We start from the raw sequence: 21,792 nt of genomic DNA on the forward strand, positions 1-21,792 counted from the left end.
CACAGGATAGAACTGAGTGTTGGAGGCTACAAAAAAGCCTATATGGTTTAAAGCAATCAGGTTACGAGTGGAACCAATGTATAGTGCAGGAATTACATAACATTGGGTTCTATGAGGGCGTAGCAGATAAATGTCTGTTTAAAAAAGAACAGGATGGATGTGTTTCATTCTTGTTACTCTTTACAGACGACATTGCCATAATTACCAGAACTGACGCTGAGGCCAGAGAGATTATCGGTCAGTTGCAAACAAAATTTAAACTTAGAAATCTAGGACATATACGGCATTATCTAGGGCTGGATATCCTGAAAACATCTAGAGGATTTAAAATATCACAGTCTAATAAGATCTGCAAATTGTTGAAAAAATATGGGATGGAATTATGTAAACCTGCCAAGACTCCTATGGCACAGGAATTTCAGCAGGATAGTTTGCAGAGTCCACAGTTCAGTAAAGAACTGTATCAATCATTAATAGGCAGTTTGTCGTATTTGAGCAACTGGACACGGCCTGATATAGCTTTTAGTGTTAATCAACTAGCACAATATAGTTCAGAGCCTACTGATAGGCATTGGCAGGCTGCTAAACGTGTTCTTAGGTATCTTAAAAGAACATTGCATTTTGCTATGTATTTAGAACCAAATGCCAATATGATGTTAAAGGCATATGCTGATGCCAGTTTTGCCAGAAAATCTACGTCTGGAATGGCAATCATGTTGGATAACTGCCTGATTGGATGGAGATCAATTCGCCAGAAACACATCAGTTTGTCTACCATGGAAGCGGAGTTTTCTTGTCTATCACTTACATGTACTGAACTGATTTATTATAAACAGTTGATGGAAGATATTGGATTCAAAATGGATTATCCTATTACGGTTTATGAAGATAACCAGGCAGCCATTAAAATGGCAACGAATCTTGCTGTAAAGACAAGGACTAAATACACTGATATACGTTATCTGAATGTTCGGCAATGTGTTAAGGATAACATGATTACATTGGAATATTGCGCATCAGAGTACAATATTGCCGACAACTTTACTAAAGCGCAAGGTGCCATTAAACACACCAATTGTTGTGAAAGAGTTGGATTAAGAATCTGAAATGTAACTGATACCACTGTACAATGTATGATTTGGATGTGCATTTCTGTTTCTGTATCTATTGTGGATATTGTCCTGCCCAATGGGGAGAATGTTAGGTTCAGCTTGCAGCTTACTCCTAACTTGTTGGTCAGGCAATATCTGTTTCTTTAAGAAACAACTGAGCCATGTAATCAGGGTTTGCTGAACCCTGTAATTAGGCTACAGTGCATAAATAAGCAGCACAGAGAAGCGTTCCTTCTTCCTGCTTCTTCCTGCTTCTTCCGGATTGATACCTGATTGTATCCTGTTGCTTACTGCGTATGGTACTGTATACCAAGAGTTACTAAAGTCTGTTTGCTTTGGTAAGGGAAGATACTTACTGGACTGATATTACTGTTTATGACCTTGGACTGTTTTACTTACACCGAGACTGTTTGTTATCTATAAAGTATTATTCTCACATGAGCTGGACGTTTATCTCCTTCCCTGTGTGTTTCTGCTCTGCTCGTTGCACAAGCAACAAATACTTTTTACACACACCGTAACAGTAGTATTGAATCTATCCTAGCCACTTCTAAGTTATCTGTAAAGATAAGAAACATTTCCTCCCTCCAATTGTTTACCATATCAAAGTGTCCAGAACCCAGCACTCAACAAGAATGAACTCAACAAGAATAAAATAGGATATGTAACTCAACAGTCCCTTCCAACTCTATTTTTCTATTCTATTCTATTCTATTCTATTCTATTCTATTCTATTCTGTTCTGTTCTGTTCTGTTCTGTTCTGTTCTGTTCTGTTCTGTTCTGCTCTGCTCTGCTCTGCTCTGCTCTGCTCTGCTCTGCTCTGCTCTGCTCTATTCTACCCTTTCCAAGCAGTTTACAGAGTCAGCCTATTGCCCCCAATAAGCTGGGTCCTCATTTCACCGAGCTCGGAAGGATGGAAGGCTGAGTCAACATTGAGCCTGGTGAGATTCGATCTGCCAAACTGCTGGCAGCCGGTGATCAGCAGAAGTAGCCTGCAGTACTGCACTTAACCACTGCATCACCGTGGCTCATCATCAACAATAATAATAGGTGATTCAATATGTCATGATCTGGAGTTAATTCATTCTGGAGTATCAAACCTTCACTGAAGAAGATGGCCTCATCCACATCAGACAAAATAAGAAGGAATTATAATGGCCCACTGCCTAGTTCAAGAGTGTTGAACTGTTTTTACACATTTAAATCTTTACAATCTCAAGAATAAGTTTGGAGACTAAAAAACAATCAAATTTCCCTGAATTGTTCCTTTCTCAGCTCTCAAATTAGGATTATTCTCCTGAGTCAAAGAAAACTCTTTTCTCCAACGGCACACTTTTATGGCCAAGTCTCGTTCCCAATTCCCCTTCTAATTATCAAAATCACGATTATTTATTCTCCTTTGAACAAGGTTTATGGGATTTCCACCACCACAATTAGTTGCTAATCTATGTGACAACAAATGGGATAGACAGCATGTGATAATCTGATTTGTAACAGCCTCCTGTAATGAGATCAGAGTTTGGGGTAAAGTTGGGCAAATACTCTAGCAGTCTGAAATTGCAGATAGCTCTTCCAAATCTGGGGGCAAACTGGACCTTCTTCACTGTAGTTGTGGTCTTTCTGTGATCTCTGAGATTTAACTCTGTGCTGAAGAAAGAACTCTAGAAAGGATCTTCTGCAGTATACTGGATGTCAAATGTTGCTGCTGCTGCATATACAGCTTTTTCTGCTTCAGTTTCTGTCTCAAATTCCCTGTGCAGGTACACTGATGAAATGTCCATTTAAGGTGATCATAGAAGAAAACGAGTGGTTCCATTACTACAAGCCAGGAGACTACTGGATTACAGGAATAATGTCTGAAATCGGAGGTCTGTTGTACCCATTTTCATTCTCCAAGCCTCCAACCCATCAACTGAAAAGGTAATTGTCAACTCATCCAAGGATTCTGGGCTTTTTTCCTCCCACCTAGCAGGAAGAGTTTGCTAGCTGCTAGAAAGGAAGAAAAGTCCAGAACAGAGTGGGTGTGATTCTACTGAGCTGGTGCAGCAGAAAAACCTGTTCTGTTCTGTTCTGTTCTGTTCTGTTCTGTTCTGTTCTGTTCTGTTCTGTTCTGTTCTGTTCTGTTCTATTCTGTTCTATTCATTTCTGCACATTCTAATATTTTCTTAATCATATTTTCATCCGTAGGGATCTCTTCACTTTTACAATTTTGTGCAAATACAATTCTAGCTGCAGTTATTACATGAATAATCAAGTATACATTTTCTTTACTATAAACTTCTGGTAGAATCCCCAACAGGAATAGTTCAGGTTTTAAACTGATATGTTTCTGTGTCATCTTCTCCAACCACATATCTCCAATGTCTTTTCTAGGAATGATTTCCTTTCCCCTATTCCTCACCTTGAAAAAGGCAAATCATTACTGCTCATTCCAATTTGCTTTAGAGAAAAGGCTCTTGGGGAACCTGATGATTTTGTCAAACCTGAATTTGCAAAGTTTCTTTTTAAGTTCTTCCACAAGTGTCAGCCTCAACACTGGGCAACAATGGGCACTGCCAACTCTCTCCCACAATGAATCTTGCCTGGATGGGGTCCTGCCTGCTTTCAAAATGATTACCTTGGTACTCTGGAGAGTCAGCAACATATTTATTCATATTTATTTTATTTATTTATTAACAATGGTTAAACAGTAACTCCCAATAAAGTAAATGAATGACACCTTAAAATAGAGTGAGATCTCTGGTATTTTCTCCCTACTGTTTCTTCCCCTTCCTTACATTTATTCTATAATTCCTATCACCCTCTCCGCTCTTTCTTTCCACCCTTCAACACTTTTGTAGCTTCCCTGTTCCTTTTGGTTTAGATAAAAGGGATACTTTTTAAAAACCGAATTCAAGGAGGGGACAGACTTTATGAGATAAGTTAATGTTTAGTGGCAGAGGAATCCCATTAACTGTAGTTAACTGTAAAATATAGGACAATAACTCTAAAGCCGTGAATGTTGTTGTTCTTAGTCACAAAATCGTGTCTGACCCATCACCATCATGGACAACATTACTCCAGGCCTTTCTGTCCTCTACCATCCCCCTGAGACCATTTAAGCTCACACCGACTGCTTCAGTGACTCCATCCAGCCACCTCATTTTCTGTCGTCTCCAGCACCATAGTTCAAAGGCCTCAATTCTTTGGTGCTCAGCCTTCTTTATGGAAACCATGAGTATTTTGCAGCTAATATCTAAGTCTAAGGAAGGCTTGCTAAAGAGATATCCATCTTCAGTTAGGTAATACCACTTGCTAATCTAGCACTTGAATCCCAACAGTTAGTCCTCTCCAGGGTGATACAACGGGAAGAAATCATATCATATGATAACAACCTATACATGTACACTTGGTAGCATCCCTTAATAGCATTCTTGAGGATTGGAAAGAAAAGGATCTTATATAATTTTTCTGTGTAATTTTGCCACCTCTTCTTAATCTCTTCTGCCTCTGTTATGTCCCTACCGTTTTGGTCCTTTATTATGCCTATCTTTGCAGGAAATGTTCCCTTCATATCTCCAATTTTCTTGAAGAGATCTCTGGTCCTCCCTATTCTTTTGTTTTCTTCTGTTTCTTTGCACTGTTCATTTAAGAAGGCACTCTTATCTCTTCTAGCTATTCTCTGGAATTCTGCATTCAATTAGGTTTATCTTTATCTTTCTCCCTTGCCTTTCGCTTCCCTTCTTTCCTCAGCTATTTACAAAGCTTCCTCAACAGCCATTTTGCTTTCTTGCCTTTCTTTTTCTTTCGGATGGTTTTAGTTGCTACCTCTTGTACAATGTTGCGATACTCCATCCATAGTTCTTCAGGCACTCTGTCTATCAGATCTAATTCCTTAAATCTATTTGTCACCTTTACTGTATATTCATCAGAGATATGATTTAGTTCACACCTGAGTGGTATGATTTTAATTACATTTTACGGATTGTTGTGAATTGATATGAGTGATATATTAGCTTTATAAATAGGTAAGTGGATTAAATAAATGCTTCAGTTTTGCAAAAAGTTTATTCTAAGCAGATTGAAACAGTTACAATACTAAGAAACCTTCACACTTTCTTTTTGAGAAGACAATGGTGTGGAGGTTTCTTGCTATTGTAACCATTTTCCTTACCTGGCTCCTGAACTATAAGAATAATTTTCCTCATTTTTTTTCCTCCAAGTCATAATGTGGAGAAAAAGGCAGAATCAGTTATGGTGATTTTGATAGCATTCCTTTGATCCTGACATAACAAGCTTGCTATCTCTCTCTGATATTTTTTTTTTGGCAAGAAGCTCCTAGTGGTGTCAATGGGACTGTTCTTCTCAGAGAAATTTCAAAAATGTCTATCACTTGCAAAATTCAAATAAATTGAATAATTTAATTGAAATGTCAACTTGCAAAGCATCCCTGGCCAGCTCTCGAGTTGCCATAGGCAAGTGGGATGGGAAACCGACAAAACAGCACAGCAGCCAAAGACAGATGCACATTCTAGAATTATATCTCTAAAGGCTGTATCCCAGGGTTACCACAGCAGCCGGAGGGGAGTGATCTCTACAGCCCGCAAAATTGCTCCGTTGGCAAATGTGATTAATGACACAGCATGAGGGGAGGAGGAAAACAAGGTCATGGTTGGGGCATTATTTACGTGGGGTCAGATTTGGCTTCACTTGGGAAAGTGCCTATATGAAGCTCCTAATAACTAACTGGATTTCTTTTGAAGCTTGGTTAGAGGCTCATGATTTAATTAGGGCATCTGTCGGATCCCTGACATGAATAAAGAGAAGTTGATTAACTTTTTGGCACTGCACTCAGTGGTGGGATTCAAGTAATTTAACAACCGGTTCTCTGCCCTAATGATTTCTTCCAACAACCAGTTTGCCAAACTGCTCAGAAAGTTAACAACCGGTTCTCCCAAAGTGGTGCGAACTGGATGAATCCCACCACTGATTGCACTATATAGATATAAAGCTGCAGTAAATATTATATGCTTTCATGAAAATCCAAACTGAAGATTTCTTTCTTTCTTTATTTGAATTTGTCAAAGAAAAATGAGAACAAGAATAAGAGAATAAAAGTACAATGAAAAGGACGATAGCAGTGGTGAAACTCAAATTTTTTTACTACCACTTCTGTGGGTGTGGCTTGATGGGCATGGTGTGTCTTGGTCGGTGTGGCAGGGGAAGGATACTTCAAAATCCCCATTCCCACACCACTCCCGGGGCCAGCCAGAGGTGGCATTTGCCAGTTCTCCAAACTACTCAAAATTTCCACTACTAGTTCTCCAGAACCTGTCAGAACCTGCTGAATTTTACCCCTGGACGATAGGCACATTAGTGCACTTATGCATGCTCCCCCTACTTACCACTTAAGTATGATGTAAGTTCCATGGAAGTCAATTTGTGACTGAAACTGTGAAAATTTGTAGCTGAGACAACTGAATCAGGTAGGGCATTCCAGACTTTGACAACTCTATTACAGAAATCATATTTTTACAGTAAAGTTTAGAACGATTTACATGGAATTTAAAGTGTTCGCCGACATATTATTGCGATTAAAACAGAAAAAGTCATTTACAGGTAAAATATCACTGTTTAATTTTGGATGCAATACCTAGGCCTGGCCACAAGGACGCAGTTCTAAATTATCCAAACTGAGAATTTTGAGCCTAGTAACATAGGGAATTCTATTGTGAAAAGAATTGTGCAAGACTTTTCTCGTGAAGTACTTCTGAACCCACTCAATTGTACTGATGTCAGATATATGGTGGGGATTCCAAACAGTTGAACAATACTCTAAGATTGGTCTAGCATAAGTTTTATAAGCTCTAATGAGCAATACAATGTTTCCAGAAAAAAAAGCTTCGTCAAATTAACCTTACAACTCTTAATGCTTTTTTAGCAATGCTGTTACAGTGAGCGTTGGAGCATAAATTGTCAGAGATAAAGTAAGTACACCTATGTCCTTAACAAGATGAGGGTCATCTGCTAGATCAGAGATCCCCAACCTTTTGGACCTCAGGGACCACTGAATTCGTAATTTGAAATCCCAGGGACCGCTAATATGATCTGCCTAATGACCGGCTGGGTGGGTGTGGCCAACTTGATGTCACACATGTCAAAGGGTGCCTTGCCAGCCTCTACTTGCCACTCCTCGCCTACCTGCCTGGGCACCTTAGGGCCCCAAGAGGAAGAAGTTGTTGGAGCTAAGCAGCCACCATGAGAAAGAGTTGGCAAAACATCTGGCTCAGTTCAAATTGGATCTGACCAAGAAGGAGGCTCAGCAGAAGCACCTCACTGAGGACTACAAGCATTGTCTTTCCATGCAGAGGGAAGACCTGTGGGAATACAAGGCCAGTTACTGGCGCCCCAGTTAGGGCCCCAGTTGTTGGAGCTAAGCAGCCACAACCAGTTGGTGACCACTGTGCTAGATCAATGCCACTTTTCTTATACTTGACATTCTGATTATGTTTACTAATATATAAGACAGAGCATTTATGAATTGAAATTTGAAGTTGCCAAATAGGTGACCATTCAGACACCATTTAGAAACATAGTTGAGATCCCTTTGCAAAACAACAGAATTATCTGTAAAATTGAGTAATTTTACATCATTGGCAAAAAGAATGCAATTCCTTTTAAGTTGATCACATAAATCATTGATATAGAGCAAAAAAAGATGATGAAATTTTTTACATTGCAGTGAGAACACCTTCTACCAAATTCTGCCCTTCTTGTTGGCTGTTCATGAAGTCAACCAGAATTCAAGGCTCTTACCCAACATCACCCTGGGCTACAACTTCTATGGGACCTTTTTCAATGCAAGAATGACCTATGAGGCCATGCTGGATGTGCTGTCTACAGGACAGGAGAACATCCCAAACTACAGATGTGGAAGACAAAAGAACCTGCTGGCGATTCTTGAAGAGATGGATTCTGAACTCTTTGATCATATTTCCAATGTCTTGAGCATCTATAAAATTCCACAGGTATAAAGCCAAATGAAATTAATTCCATGTTGTAAATTGTTCAGATTTGCCTAGAAGGCAGCACTAGAGGGTAAGCTATAGAGCTTGATATTGATGTATTTTGAGCGCTGTACACAAATGCAAAGTGTGAGCTCACAGAACCAGTTTTTAAACCGGTTGCAGTCCACCATTCTATGAATATACATACTTTGGCTTTGGTCCATGTGGCCAGCAGGCCTCTGGTAGCAGAAAAAGTCTGGGTGTGACCATTGGGAATTTTGAAAATTATTACTTTCAAAAAGTAAGACTTTGTCATAGAATGTATGAGGGTTGAATCAGTGACTTTTAAACATTTTGAAAATTTAATGACCAATGCAAAAGAGATTTTTTTCCATAGAATCATAGAATAAAAAGTACATCTCCTTACACAGAAGAGGAATGGTCAGACCACTGTAGCCAAATTGCTGTCCAAGTTTTCCTTGAAAATAACCAGCAGTGGAGCTCCAGGAGGCAGGCTGTTCCAACTCTTCATAACTCTCACAGTGAGGAATTCCTCATTTTTATAATGTTGAGACTGAAGTAAAAAATTCAAAAGAAAGATATGAAAAAAACAATAAATGGGTCAAGATAAGTAGAAGGCACCTCCAGAAAGCAGCTTTTACATACTTTCTCTAGTGTACATAAAAAAAAATAGTGTACATAAAAAAGGCTGAGCGCCAAAGAACTGATGTCTTTGAACTATGGTGCGGAAGAAGACTCCTGCGAGTCCCTTGGACTGCAAGATGATCAACTGGTTAGTCCTAGAGCAGGGGTCCCCAACCTTTTGGACCTCAGGGACCACTAAATTCATAATTTTAAATCCCTGCCTAATGACTGGCTGGGTGGGTGCGGCCAACTTGATGTCACTCACATCGAGGGGCGTCTTGCCAGCCTCCTAGCCTACCCGCCTGGGCCCCTTAGGGCCCCAACAGGAAGCAGTTGTTGGAGCTAAGCAGCCAACACGAGAAAGAGTTGGCAAAACATCTGGCTCAGTTCAAATTCAATCTGACCGAGAAGGAGGCTCAGCAGAAGCACCTCACTGAGGACTACGAGCATAGGCTTTCCAAGCAGAAGAGTACAAGGCCAGTTACTGGTACCTGGAGGCTCAGCAGACTGAGATGGTCAGCCAATTCCAGGCCATGATGCAGTCTCACTGGAACAAGGACCTCCGGATCTTCGCCACCAGCGGCACTTCCCTCCAGCCTTCACCCAAAGCCCTGCACCAGGGGGCTGAAACAGACCTCAAGTCAGAATTTCTTCCCCCCTCTGACCCACACAAGAAGACCCCAAAGGGGGAGATTCTGCAGCAACACAAATGTTCTTTGCACATATCCGACCCAGGGGCCGTAGTTTGAGGACCCCTGATTTAGTGCAATATAAAACTGCAAATAATTTTTCTGAGGGCCACCTAAATTTTCTCATGGACCACCAGTGGTCCATGGACCATCAGTTGGTGACCATATTCCTAGAGGAGATAAACCCTGACTGCTCTTTAGAAGGCCATATCCTGAAGATGAAACTCAAATACTTTGGCCACCTATTGAGAAGGAAGGTCTCACTGGAGGAGAGCCTAATGCTGGGTAAGGAAGAAGAAGGAGATGACAGAGAACGAGGTGGTTGGATCGAATCACTGAAGCAGTAGGTGTGAGCTTAAATGGACTCCAGAGGATGATAGAGGACAGGAAGGTCTGGAGAAACATTGTCCATGGGGTCACGATGGGTCAGACACAGGGGTTAAAATCTTCCCAGTTAGGACTGGATCGCCCAAAAATGGCTGCTCCCCCGACCACCACCATGCCCAGCTGAGCCGCATGATCATCAGAGGCTTTTTTTTTTACTTTTAAAAGCATTTTTTTACTTCTGCTTCCGCTGAAAAAATGCTTTTAAAAGTAAAAAAAAAGCCTCTGATGATCGCGCGGCTCAGCTGGGATCGTCAGAGGCTTTTTAAAGCATTTTTTTAACCACCTCTTCCACTGAAGAGTTTGCAGAAAAAAATGCTTTAAAGTCTCTCTGACAATCCCAGGTGAGTTGCCTGATCGGCAGAGGCTTTTCAAAGCATTTTTTTGCATTTGCAGAAAAAAATGCTTTAAAAAGTTAAAAAAAAAATTTTTGGCCACGCCCACCAAGCCACGCCCACAGAACCGGTAGTAACACATTTTACATTTCACCCCTAGTCAGACATGACTTTACAACTAACAACAACAATTAATGTACAACACAGAAGAAAGTATGTCATAATATTCTTTCCTATTTTGAACTGGAGCTTGGCAAAATGCCAGTTGATTTGGTTTTTTTTTTTTTAAAGGAGGTTCGTAAACTGACTTCTGCATTTCAAATGTCTGAAAGAAATTCAGCCAATTAAAGAGTTTATATAGAGTTATTTCAAATCAATTATATGAATGAAGACTATGAAATAATAGACCAATATTAAACAATTCCTGAGGGGGGTTGTAACAATATTTCAAGCCCAACATACGAAACAATCAAATAAGTAGTAATAATCTATGAGAAATTAATATGTTTGTCAGTTGAAAAAGATATTCCATGAGTGTATAGCAGTTTTCCAGTATTTGTGAGGCTGCCATAAAGAGGAGGAGGTCCATTTATTTTCCAAAGCACCAGAAGGGAAGACAAGAAGCAATGGATGGAAGCTAATCAAGGAGGGAAGCAACCTGGAATTAAGGCTTGGAGGACAATTAATTATTGGAACAGATTGCCTTCAGAAGTTGTGGGTGCTTCATCACTGGGGCTTTTTTTAAGAAGAGACTGGACAGTCACTTGTGTAAAATGGTCTTGGGTCTGCTTCTTGAGCAGGGGGTTGGACTAGGGCAGGGGTGTCACTCGATTTCATTGAGGGCCACATCCAGGTTGTGTCTGACTTTGGGTGGAGGCATGGCCAAGGTGGGAATGGACAGTATGATGTCACTTGTGTCAGGGGAACCTGCCGTGGCCTGAATGCTCTGCCAGCGAAAATGGGCTCCGAAGCTCCATTTTCATCTGGGATGGCCTCCTGCAACCCTCTGCCAGCTTAAACAGAGCTCGGAGGGGGCATGCATGGCCCTCGCAAGCTTTATTTTTGGCTGGGAAGCCTCCTGCAACCCTCTGCTTGCCAAAACAGAGCTCGGGAGGGCCATGCCCAGCCCTCTCTAACTCCATTTTCACTGGCAGAGGCACTGCGGGCTGGTCCTTTGCTATTTCAAGGGCGACCCCACAGGCCAGATCCAGCCCTCGGGCCTTGAGTTTGATACCCCTGGACTAGGGTCTCCTGCTTGAGCAGGTGGTTGGACTAGAAGACTTTCCAGCTCTATTCTGATTGACTAATTGACTGAGTGGATGGGTGACTACAGAGTTATAATGTGACCAGAAGGGTGTGCTCTATGAGGACCTCCAATGAACATCACCCACAGATAATTCAGAGCTCCCTGGTTTCAAAGGCAGCATACAAGACAACAGGACAGAACATCCAGAGAACCAGCAAAATTCATGCAAAATTCATCGTTTGAAATGTCTCTCAGCAGTGTGGAAAGGCCCTTAAATTTACCATCTCACTTTTATCATTAAAACTGGCACAAACTACTGTTGGAAGAAATATCCTTCTGGGTTCAGTTACAAATGGGGGAAAAGCACTGGAAGTTATTATAAATTAGATGGAAGTTACTTGGAAAGATGGTATTAATGGTGGACAGGATCACATGCCTTGATGATGTTGGGTGAAGAAAAAAAGTGAAGAGATGCTGAGAGTGACTGAGTTTTATGCCCTCTCTGGGATTTTGAATTTGAGCTTTATTCTGATTGGTTGTCAGACTCCCATGGGGCCATACAGGGGCAACTTTGTAAGTTGTGTTTGAGTCCATGATTGGTTGAGCCTTGCTGGATGGTGATGTACTGAAAGGGCTTTGGAATTGCTATTATAGTTCTGCTTGAAGCAGGTAGATCTTTGTTATGTAGAATAGACCGGCTCAGGCCTTAAAGACCCATTGACAAAGGGGGGGGGCTGAGTTTCTGCCTCCACTTTAGGGGAAATATTCTTCCCTTTTAATATTTCCTAAAATATCTCATTTTCCTAGGAGGGGCTGGGTGCTAACTTCCTACACTACCAGTACCTTCTCATTTATCTTAGATCAACTATAATGTCATCAACCAGACAGCTGAGAAAAATCATCATTTTCCTTTTTCATATCGGATGACCCCAAACCAAGAACCTCCTTACACAGCAATCGTCCAGCTGCTCCTGCACTTCCAATGGACGTGGATCGGCCTCCTTTCTCAGGACAATGAAAAAGGAGAAAAATTCAAAAGACGCTTGGAAGTTCTTGCTCTAAAAAATGGGATTTGCATTGTCCTCTCAGGATTTGTCCCAGAAGCAATTCTGCCGACAAGTGCTGGAGAAACTCTCATGCAAGAAAAAAGGAACATGTTCCTTTCTCTTATCATGAGTCAAATAAAAATTATAGTATGCCAACTGGATTTTCAGGCCTCAGGAATGTTAGCAACAATAATAAAAACGATTGATATGACTAATACATCCATTGTGGGAAGGGTGTGGATTGCAACAACTTTGACAGCTTTAAGTGTAGATAGTTTTGACCTCTATGTTGATCTCCAAAATAAATATGCTTTGTTTTCCTTCCTCATCAAGACAAAGAGAAGGATTCAGTATTATGACTTTACTTCTCATGCATCTATGTTCTCATCGTATGGAAAGGAAGCATTCCAATGTTCTTTTTCAAGTCCTGTGTTATCTAAGAAAGTTTGGAAAAAATGTAGAGAAAAGGAGAATTGGGAATTTCCACCCCATGATGTCATTGCAAGAATCATGTCTCGGGACTCCTCCAGTATTTCCCAAATAATTCAAATTGTGGCCTGGGTCCTCAGTGCTGCCTCTTCCTCCCAATGGAGTAAGAGGAGAATGCAAGTTGGAGACCATCAACCACCTCACATTTTACAGCCATGGGAGGTATGTCTTCTCCTTTGAGGTTACATTAAGTCTCCCCATCCAATTTCTCAATATTAAATTAGATGTAGAACGGGGTGAGATATTCCAAAGAACAGTTGCCCAGTTTGTGGTTTTGAGAGTGGGTGTCAATCCTGAAGCTGACCTGACCGAGGCCATTTTGATGCTTCAGTGTTGCCACATTGGAGCTGAGGGATAGAGAGGGAGGGGAGGAATAGAGATAGCTGGAGTTTTGTAGCCAAAACAAAATACTTTCTCCTGGGAACCAAGGACATTCCCACCAATGGCCGGAGGGAGGATGAGTGAAGTCACCAGGCAACTGGATGACACCTTGATTGGACCATGTGACTGATTGTTTGGAAAGGGGAGGAAAACTTTTACTTTTAATTAGGTGAAAACTGTGGGAACATTTAGAGTCAGGTTTCACCAGCCTATGCCTATATGATATGTCCAATAAAACTGATGTTTGAGGAACCTGCTTGCCTCAGAGTCCTGTTTGCTATGGGCGTATTACTTGGAACCCTGATGGTGAGTTAGAGAGAGATGATAGAGAAACATCTTCCAAAGTTAAAGAACCTGTGCTAGTTTGGGATGCTTTTGTGACAGAAATAGCTCTATGGTGACAACGTAATTTTCAAAACTAAACAAGCATCAGAATATTCCAGCAATCCTCAACCTTTATTGTGATCACAAAGTGGTCTCCAAGCTAAGGAATTCAGCTGGATTTTTTTTCTGGATTAAGATTGAATTTTGCTAGCTAACTCTGCTAACTTCATCTTCATCAGGTCTGAGGGCAAAATTGTATTCTCCCTCTTCTCCCATTACATGTTTTCCCATATCTGCAAGTGGTCTTGCCTCAGAGGGGGCTGTGATGGTGAAGCAGCAAAACATAGAACATAAAACATAGAATAATAAGCGTTTGAAAGGATCTCAGAGGTTTTTCTAGTCCAACCCACAAATCAAGCAGGAGACCCTGCACCATTTCAGACAAAGATGCAGCAGCTGCAGGCTTGTTGTAGCGAAAGTTACAGGAAGCTGCTCCCTTTCTTAAATGTGCTGCCACCATTGCCACCCTGTTCCATGCACATGCGCACACCACTGATTAATGCTGAATGAATAAGTAAATGGTGTGTGCATGTGCACCCAGCACATGGAACAGCGTGGCAATGGCAGTGACATGTTTAAGAAGGAGAGCGGCTCTGCTACAAGAAGCCTGCAGCTGCTGCATCTTTTGGGACAAGAAGCACCTACAGGAGCAGCAAAAAAAAGAGAGGCTGCGGCTGCAGGCATCTCGCGACAAGGGGGGGGGAGGCAAGATGTGAGCTGGCATTCAGCCCAGCGGCAATGTCTCAGCCCTGGCTTGCCTTCCCTAAAGTTAAGGACACATAATGTGGCAAAAGGAGAGTGGGCAGCGGCTCAGGGACAAGGCCGGAGCCAGGAAATGATGCATTCTCTGACCCGGTCGAGGCGGGCAGTGAGTGGGTGGCAGCTGCAAGGACTCTGGGAATCACATGTTCCTGGGCCCGGGCCGTGGCACCCAACCCAAGTCGAACGGCGAGAAGGCGGCATGCATTGCTTACCTTTGGTGAGCTGAGCAGGAGAGGTGACTGGTGAGGCAGGTAGCTGGGCTGCATGGCAAAGGGAACTTACATAGGGTGGGAGTGGGTGGGTGGGCTGAGCAGCCAGAAGCAGTGAGTGAGCCAGAAGAGGCGAGAGAGCTGGAAGAGGCGAGCAGTCATGTGTGGGCCACCAGGGATGATTGCTATGGTTCGGCGAACTGATTCCAATCATCCCTACCGGTTCACCCAAACCGGTCCAAACTAGTAGGATTTTACCCCTGCTGTAATTGTTGTTGGTATGTTTTAGCCTTCAGATCCCTAATCATTTTTGTTGCTCATCTCTACAGTCTTTCCAGTGTTTCAATAACGTTTTTATATTGTGTTGATCAGAACTGGATGCAGTGTTCTAAATGTGGTCTTACTAAGGCTTTGTAAAGCAATATTAGAACTTCATGTGATCTTGATTCTATCCCTTTATTAACGCAGCCTAGGATTGCATTGGCATTTTTGTCTGCTGCCATACATTGTTGGCTCATATTTAAGTGATTGTTCATTAGGACTCCAAGATCCTTCTCACGGTTACTGGCATTAAGCCAAATTTCACGTAGTGTCAACTTGCAAAGCTTTCAAGTTGCCATGAGCAGGAGGGAGGAAGAACTGAAGTGAATTCCATACATTCTTTCTCACCGCAATCAGAAGGAGGGTGTTAGGTTTCACAGCCAGCCAAAATGGTTAATTGGAGAATGTGATTTATGACATGGCCAGAGAGGAGGGGAGAGACAGGGTCATAGGGGAACATAAATCTACATAGCATCAGTCCTAACTGCATCCGAGTATTGCCGGAATGGTGCTCCTAATAAATGAATATATTTCCTTGAAGTTTGGATCATGGTGCATGAATTAATTAGGGCATCTTTCGGAATCTTGACACGTAGTCTGTACCTATACTGTTGGTTTTTGTTGAATAAGTGGAAAACCTTACTTTTATCTATGTTGAATTTCATGTTGTTAGGTAGGGGACCATGTTCAATTTGTCAAGATCTTTTTGGATCTTGAGCTTGTCTTTTGGAGTGTTGGCTATTCCTGCCAGCTTAGTGTCATCTGCAAATTTGATCAGTTCCCCTTCAATTCCCTCACCTAGATCTTTTTTGAAGATATTGAAGAGTGCTGGGCCTCAAATGGAAACTTGGGGTACCCCATTGCTTTCTTTCCTCCATGTGGATGAGGTTCCCCAGAGGACTACATGTTGAATATAATTTGTTATCCAGTTACAAAGCCACCTGATGGTGGTAGTGTTATCTATTCCATGTTTTCAAGAATTTGAGATAATGAATTATTTGGATGAGGGGATAGATGGGGAACTCATCAAATTTGCAGATGACACCAAGCTGGCAGGAGTAGCTAACACTTAGGAAGATAGGCTTAAGATACAGAAGGATCCTGACAGACTTGAACATTGCGCGCTATCTAACAATATCAAATTCAATGGTTAAAAAAAGTAAGGTTCTACATTTAGGCAAGAAAAACAAAGTGCACAGGTACAGTATATGTGGTACCTTGCTCAATGGTAGTAACTATGGGAGGGATCTTGGAGTCCCAGTGGACAACCATTTAAATATGAACCAGCAGTATGCAGCAGCTGCCTAAAAAGCCAACACAGTTGTGGGCTGCATAAACAGAGGGATAGAATCAAGATAACGGGAAGTGTTAATAACACTTTATAATTCCTTGGTAAGGCCATTCCTGGATTACTGCATCCAGTTCTGGTTGCCACAATGTAAAAAAAGATGTTGAGACTCTAGAAAGAGGGCAGAGAAGAGCAACAAAGATGATTAGAGGACTGGAGGCTAAAACATATGAAGAACGGTTGCAGGAACTGGGTATGTCTAGTTTAATGAAGAGAAGGACTGGAGAGACATGATAGCAGTGTTCCAATATCTCAGGGGCTGCCACAAAGAAGAGGGAATCAAGCTATACTCCAAAGCACCTGAGGGTAGGACAAGAAGCAATGGGTGGAAACTAATCAAGGAGAGATGCAACCTAGAACTAAGGAGAAATTTCCTGACAGTTAGAACAATTAATCAGTGGAACAACTTGCCTCCAGAAGCTGTGAATGCTCCAACACTGGACGTTTTTAAGAAGATGTTGGATAGCCATTTGTCTGAAGTGGTGTAGGGTTTCCTGCCTAAGCAGGGGGATGGACTAGAAGATCTCCAAGGTCCTTTCCAACTCTGTTATTCTCTCCTCTCCTCTCCTCTCCTCTCCTCTCCTCTCCCCTTCCCTTCCCTTCGCTTCTCTTCCCTTTCCTTCTATAAATATTTGAAAAAGAGCTGTAAATTCCTGGAGAATGACTGGAAGAAGCTTCCCATGAATCAATCTGTTTCAGACTGTAGTGATGATTTGAAGAGGTTAAATTATTCTGAGTACCTCCAATCCGGAATAATAGCAAGAAAAATATTGAATAAAGGCTCAAATTGGAATGTCTTTTTCTTTTTCCTGCAGCTTCATAGGTTCCTGAGAAACTTCCAACATCACAATATTTCCAGAGATGGGATTTTTTTTGATGAAAATGGAGTTCCTGTTGGTGACTTTGATATCATGCAGTGGACATCATCTTTGAACAAATCAGACGCAGGGGTGAAAATTGGGAATGTAGAAAGACAAGCTTCCTCAGATGTCAAGATATCTGTCAATCAAAGCACCATCCAATGGCCAACTTTATTTAACAAAGTAGTTGAGGCTGCTTGGATTTTGCTCTTCTATTTATCTCCACATGTGGAAATTTTTCTGCTCAGAAATAATTCTTATTGAGGCCAGTTGAGATAATTTCCAAATAAGAGAACTTAAAGCCTCATTAATTCATTAGATATCATTTTACTTTAGAGGTTTTATAATAATCTATCACACACTGGAATCTGCTGCATTGTATTGTGGGTTTTGCAATCTACATTATTAAACTGGAATATGTTGCCATAATTTATAGTACATCAAATTTATCTTGTTTTCAGTAAGAGAAAATCCAGAATGTCTATGGAGATTCTCAGTCATCCAGGTTGTATTAAAGGTGCTTTTTCAAAAGGCACCTGGACTTTGTTTTCCCTTGAAGATGTTTCACTTCTCATCCAAGAAGCTTCTTCAGTTCTGACTTAATGGTGGAGGATGGAAAGATTTGGAAATGCTGAAATGACTGTGTTGTAAACAGGATATACATATAGATTCAGGAATTGCAGAAAGGTTCCACACCCATTTGAACTATTCAGGTGACCCTGAGGGTGCAGATAAATTTCACGTGGCCTCAACAACTTTCAGAAAGACTGCTAACGACCAGATAACTGCAAGGATTATAAATCCTTCCATACTTCACCATTCAGTCTGGAATGAGAAGTGGAATGTCTTTAAGGGAAAACAAAGATCAGTTGTCTTTTGAAAAAGCACCTTTGGGAGAAAAATCCAGAATATGAAAAGCAAAGATGGAGAAAAAATATATACCGTATTTTTCGGAGGATTAGACACTCCGGAGTAAAAGGTGCACCTTAGTTTTGGGGGAGGAAAATAAGAAAAAAAAAATCTGCCTCTGCCTACCAGCATCCATCAGTATTCAGCTGGCTAGCATCCTGTCAGTGTGTGAGAGAGTTGAGGGCTGTTTGGAAACTGAAACATTATTTGCTGTGGGAGCAACATGAATGGAACCTGGGCGTGGCTTAGGTCAATTATTCTAAAGCTGCATGCTGTGCTGATCTCTGAAACTGAAACTGAAACTCCTCTGTTCTACTTGTGTTTTCCTTGCTGCTGCAAACTTGCACAGTCCTTGCACAAACAGCCAGGTCAGCCTCAGCACATTATTGCAGCCTGATTCAGTATGAGCAGCTGATTGGTGGGTGAATTGGTCTCCCAGAATACCCCTAATCAGCTGATCCAGGCTGCAGGGATTGCCGAAGACCATTGCTTCCTCCGTGCCTCGCATTTTTGGCTACGTTGATGCATTGAAATTTTCACCTCTTTTGGGGGGGAGGGAAGTGCGTCTTATATTCCAAAAAATACGGTAAGTTATATCATTCTTACATATGCCCTCAGGAGTAAAACCTTTTGTAATGGAACTACTTTCCTTTGGGGGAAAAACTAAGGCAGTGAGTCTGTTTTGGGATCTACAATGGAGACTGATAGACAAAGAGAAAGATCTTTCATTTGCCGCTTCAAAGTGGACTAATTACAGTTCATGCCACTACTTTTTGACTGATTTTACTCAATGTGCTCCTGAGCTTTTGGAAGCCACTTGATTTCAGTAAATCCTTCTAATTCATACAGTAGATCACCCTGACTAATTTTTCTGTTTATGTTTAGATGGTGCCTTATTCAAGATGTACAGAAAGTTGCTCCCCAGGCTATTCCAAGCTTGTGAGAGAGGGAGCCCCAGTTTGCTGCTACGACTGTTCTCTGTGTATGGAAGGAACATTCTCTGTGCAAGAAGGTACAGTAGGTAGCTCCAAAAAAAAAAATCAAGATACAATCAATATTCTATCTTGTTTTTGGGGGGATATTTGATAAAGAAGCAAGAAAAACATTAAATTTCTTGAAGGCATCCACAAACTTCAATGATTGGGCACTATCACCAAATTTGGATGATGTTGTGAGCATTAAAATAAATAATGAAAGGTTGCTGATTTCTACTGAGTTGTTACTTTTTTGCTTGGTTTTGGAAAAGAGGACAAGTTTTGAGAGCTGATAATCACATTCATCTTCAGCTTTTAAAAAGACTGTTTGATTATTTTAACTAATGCTGTATAATATTAATATCACTGGGGAGAAATATTATTCTTTGAAAATGAAGTATTTGATTTCTGATGCAGTTTTCATGCTCCTACAGCTGCAGAAACAGATTCATGTTAACTATTTTTTTTCTCAGATGCAGCCCATTGTGAAAAGTGTCCAGATGACCAGTATTCCAATAAGAAGCGAGATCAGTGTGTCCCCAAAAGTATAAGTTTCTTATCCTATCAAGAATTGTTAGGGCTCATCCTGGCTTTCTTTGCCATCGCTTTGTCCCTAACCACCACCTTTATTCTGGGAATCTTCATGAAATACCGAGACACTCCCATAGTCAAAGCCAACAACTGTGAACTCACCTACATCCTCCTGGTTTCACTCCTGCTTTCTTTCTTGACCTCCCTTCTATTCATCGGTCGCCCCGTGAAAATGACCTGTCTCCTCCGACAAACCATTTTCAGTGTTGTTTTCTCAGTTGCCGTGTCTTCCTTGCTGGCCAAGACTGTCATGGTGGTGGTGGCCTTTCTGGCCACAAAGCCAGGCAGCAGCATGAGGAAATGGCTGGGGAAGAGTCTGGCCAACTCTATTGTTTTATCCTGCTCTGGTATTCAAGTAGGCCTCTGTATGATGTGGCTGGGAGTCTTTCCCCCATTCCCAGATTCTGACTTTCATTCCCAACCAGAACACATCCTGCTGCAGTGCAATGAAGGCTCTGTCACCATGTTCTACTCTGCTCTTGGCTACATGGGTTTTTTGGCTGCCATCTGTTTCCTGGTGGCATTTCTGGCTCGAAATCTGCCAGGGGCTTTTAACGAAGCCAAACTGATCACCTTCAGCATGTTGGTTTTTTGTAGCGTTTGGATCTCCTTTGTTCCCACTTATCTGAGCACCAAGGGGAAATACATGGTAGCCGTGCAGATCTTCTCCATCCTGGCCTCTGGCCTGGGTCTACTGGGCTGCATCTTTATCCCCAAATGCTACATTATTATCCTGAGACCTGCCATGAATACCAAAGAACATCTGATGATAAAAAATCATTAAGTTTCTTTATTTTGATGTTTATTTTTGTACAGTTTACATGCAGCATAAAATCACATACTCTGAAGTAATGTTTTCTGTGTTGTTACTTATCTTTCTTCATTCCTTGTGAATTTTTAATTATAATAATTATAATAATTTAGTAGTAAAGTTGCTAAAACAACTCAAATTATCTGAAATAATTATATCCTTCAATTATCCTAAACTGAATTCATATTATGAAATTAATAAAATCTCTGAAATCAAGCCAGATAAACTGTGACCAGAGATGTTCTGATATGGTTTTAGATTAAATTTATGGCTAATGATGGTGTGTGTTTTTGTCACTATATAGGTTGTCATTTGTGACTATATAGGTTGGTGTTATATGTTAGTTTCTGGGGTGATGTTCTGACTTTCTTTAAAAGAAATAGTTAATTTCAAATACTGTATATATTTGATTGATATCTTCTGGCTCGATAATGTATGATCATTCATAGTTAGGTAAATGAGATAGATAAATGTGTTAGATAAATAAGAGAGATAGAGAGATAGAGAGATAAAGAGAGAGAGAGAGAGAGAGAGAGAGAGAGAGAGAGAGAGAGAGATATGGATGGGAGAGATCAAGAAAGAGAAAAACAGATATGTTTTTCCATATATGAAGAATAGATAAAATATCAACATGACCATTGGAGCAGCTTTATTTTTTTTCTCCATCCCTTTGAATAAATTAATGAGACAAATTATTATTTTTGTCAATCTTCAATAAAAAGAAAAATGTGTACAACTCTGAATGATTTTTTTTGGGGGGGGGATCATGTAGATATGATGTGACAATGAAAATGTCCTTTTGAGTATTGAAATTCGTTCCTGTTTTTATCCATGTCCATTTCCATATCAATATCCATTTCCATTTCCATTTCCATACACAGTGTATGTGTGTCTCTGTGTGTGTCATGCCAACCTAGCAATACAAAAGCATGTAAATGCAGAAGATAAATAGGTACCACTTTAGTGGGAAAGTAACAATGTTCCATGCAACTTCAATGTATAGTCATGCCAGCCACATGACCATCGAAGCATCTTCAGATAAAAGCTCTTCATTTGTGAATCAAAGATTTACCGCTTCTTGGGTTGGTCATGACTGACAGGGAAAATCTTTACCTATACCCACTTAAACCTTTACCTAGAAATATATAAATATGTTTTTGTGCATGTGTCCTTTCTTTGTCTTTGTCTTTTTGTCAGTCAGCCCTTCGGTGTATTACAGATTATGAAAGCTAAATCACATAAATCAGTACTACTTTTATCTGACCTTGTCTTCCTAATGGTCTATCAATGCCATTTCCTCTGCCTTCTG

The 21,792-nt window shown here is 40.9% G+C and overlaps 1 protein-coding gene across 1 annotated transcript; it reads left to right on the plus strand.

The window, feature by feature from the left end:
* Positions 1-12,321: 12,321 nt before the first annotated feature.
* Positions 12,322-20,456, plus strand: LOC139310146 (vomeronasal type-2 receptor 26-like). Its single transcript, XM_070934303.1, has 4 exons — positions 12,322-13,095; positions 17,154-17,381; positions 18,993-19,119; positions 19,555-20,456. The coding sequence occupies exons 1-4, from the start codon at positions 12,322-12,324 to the stop codon at positions 20,454-20,456; spliced, it is 2,031 nt and encodes a 676-aa protein (XP_070790404.1).
* Positions 20,457-21,792: the final 1,336 nt, after the last annotated feature.

This window comes from Pituophis catenifer, unplaced genomic scaffold (assembly GCF_029215685.1).
Source record: "Pituophis catenifer annectens isolate HBS135680 unplaced genomic scaffold, rPitCat1.0.hap2 SCAF_2, whole genome shotgun sequence".
Taxonomy (NCBI): Eukaryota; Metazoa; Chordata; class Lepidosauria; order Squamata; family Colubridae; genus Pituophis; species Pituophis catenifer.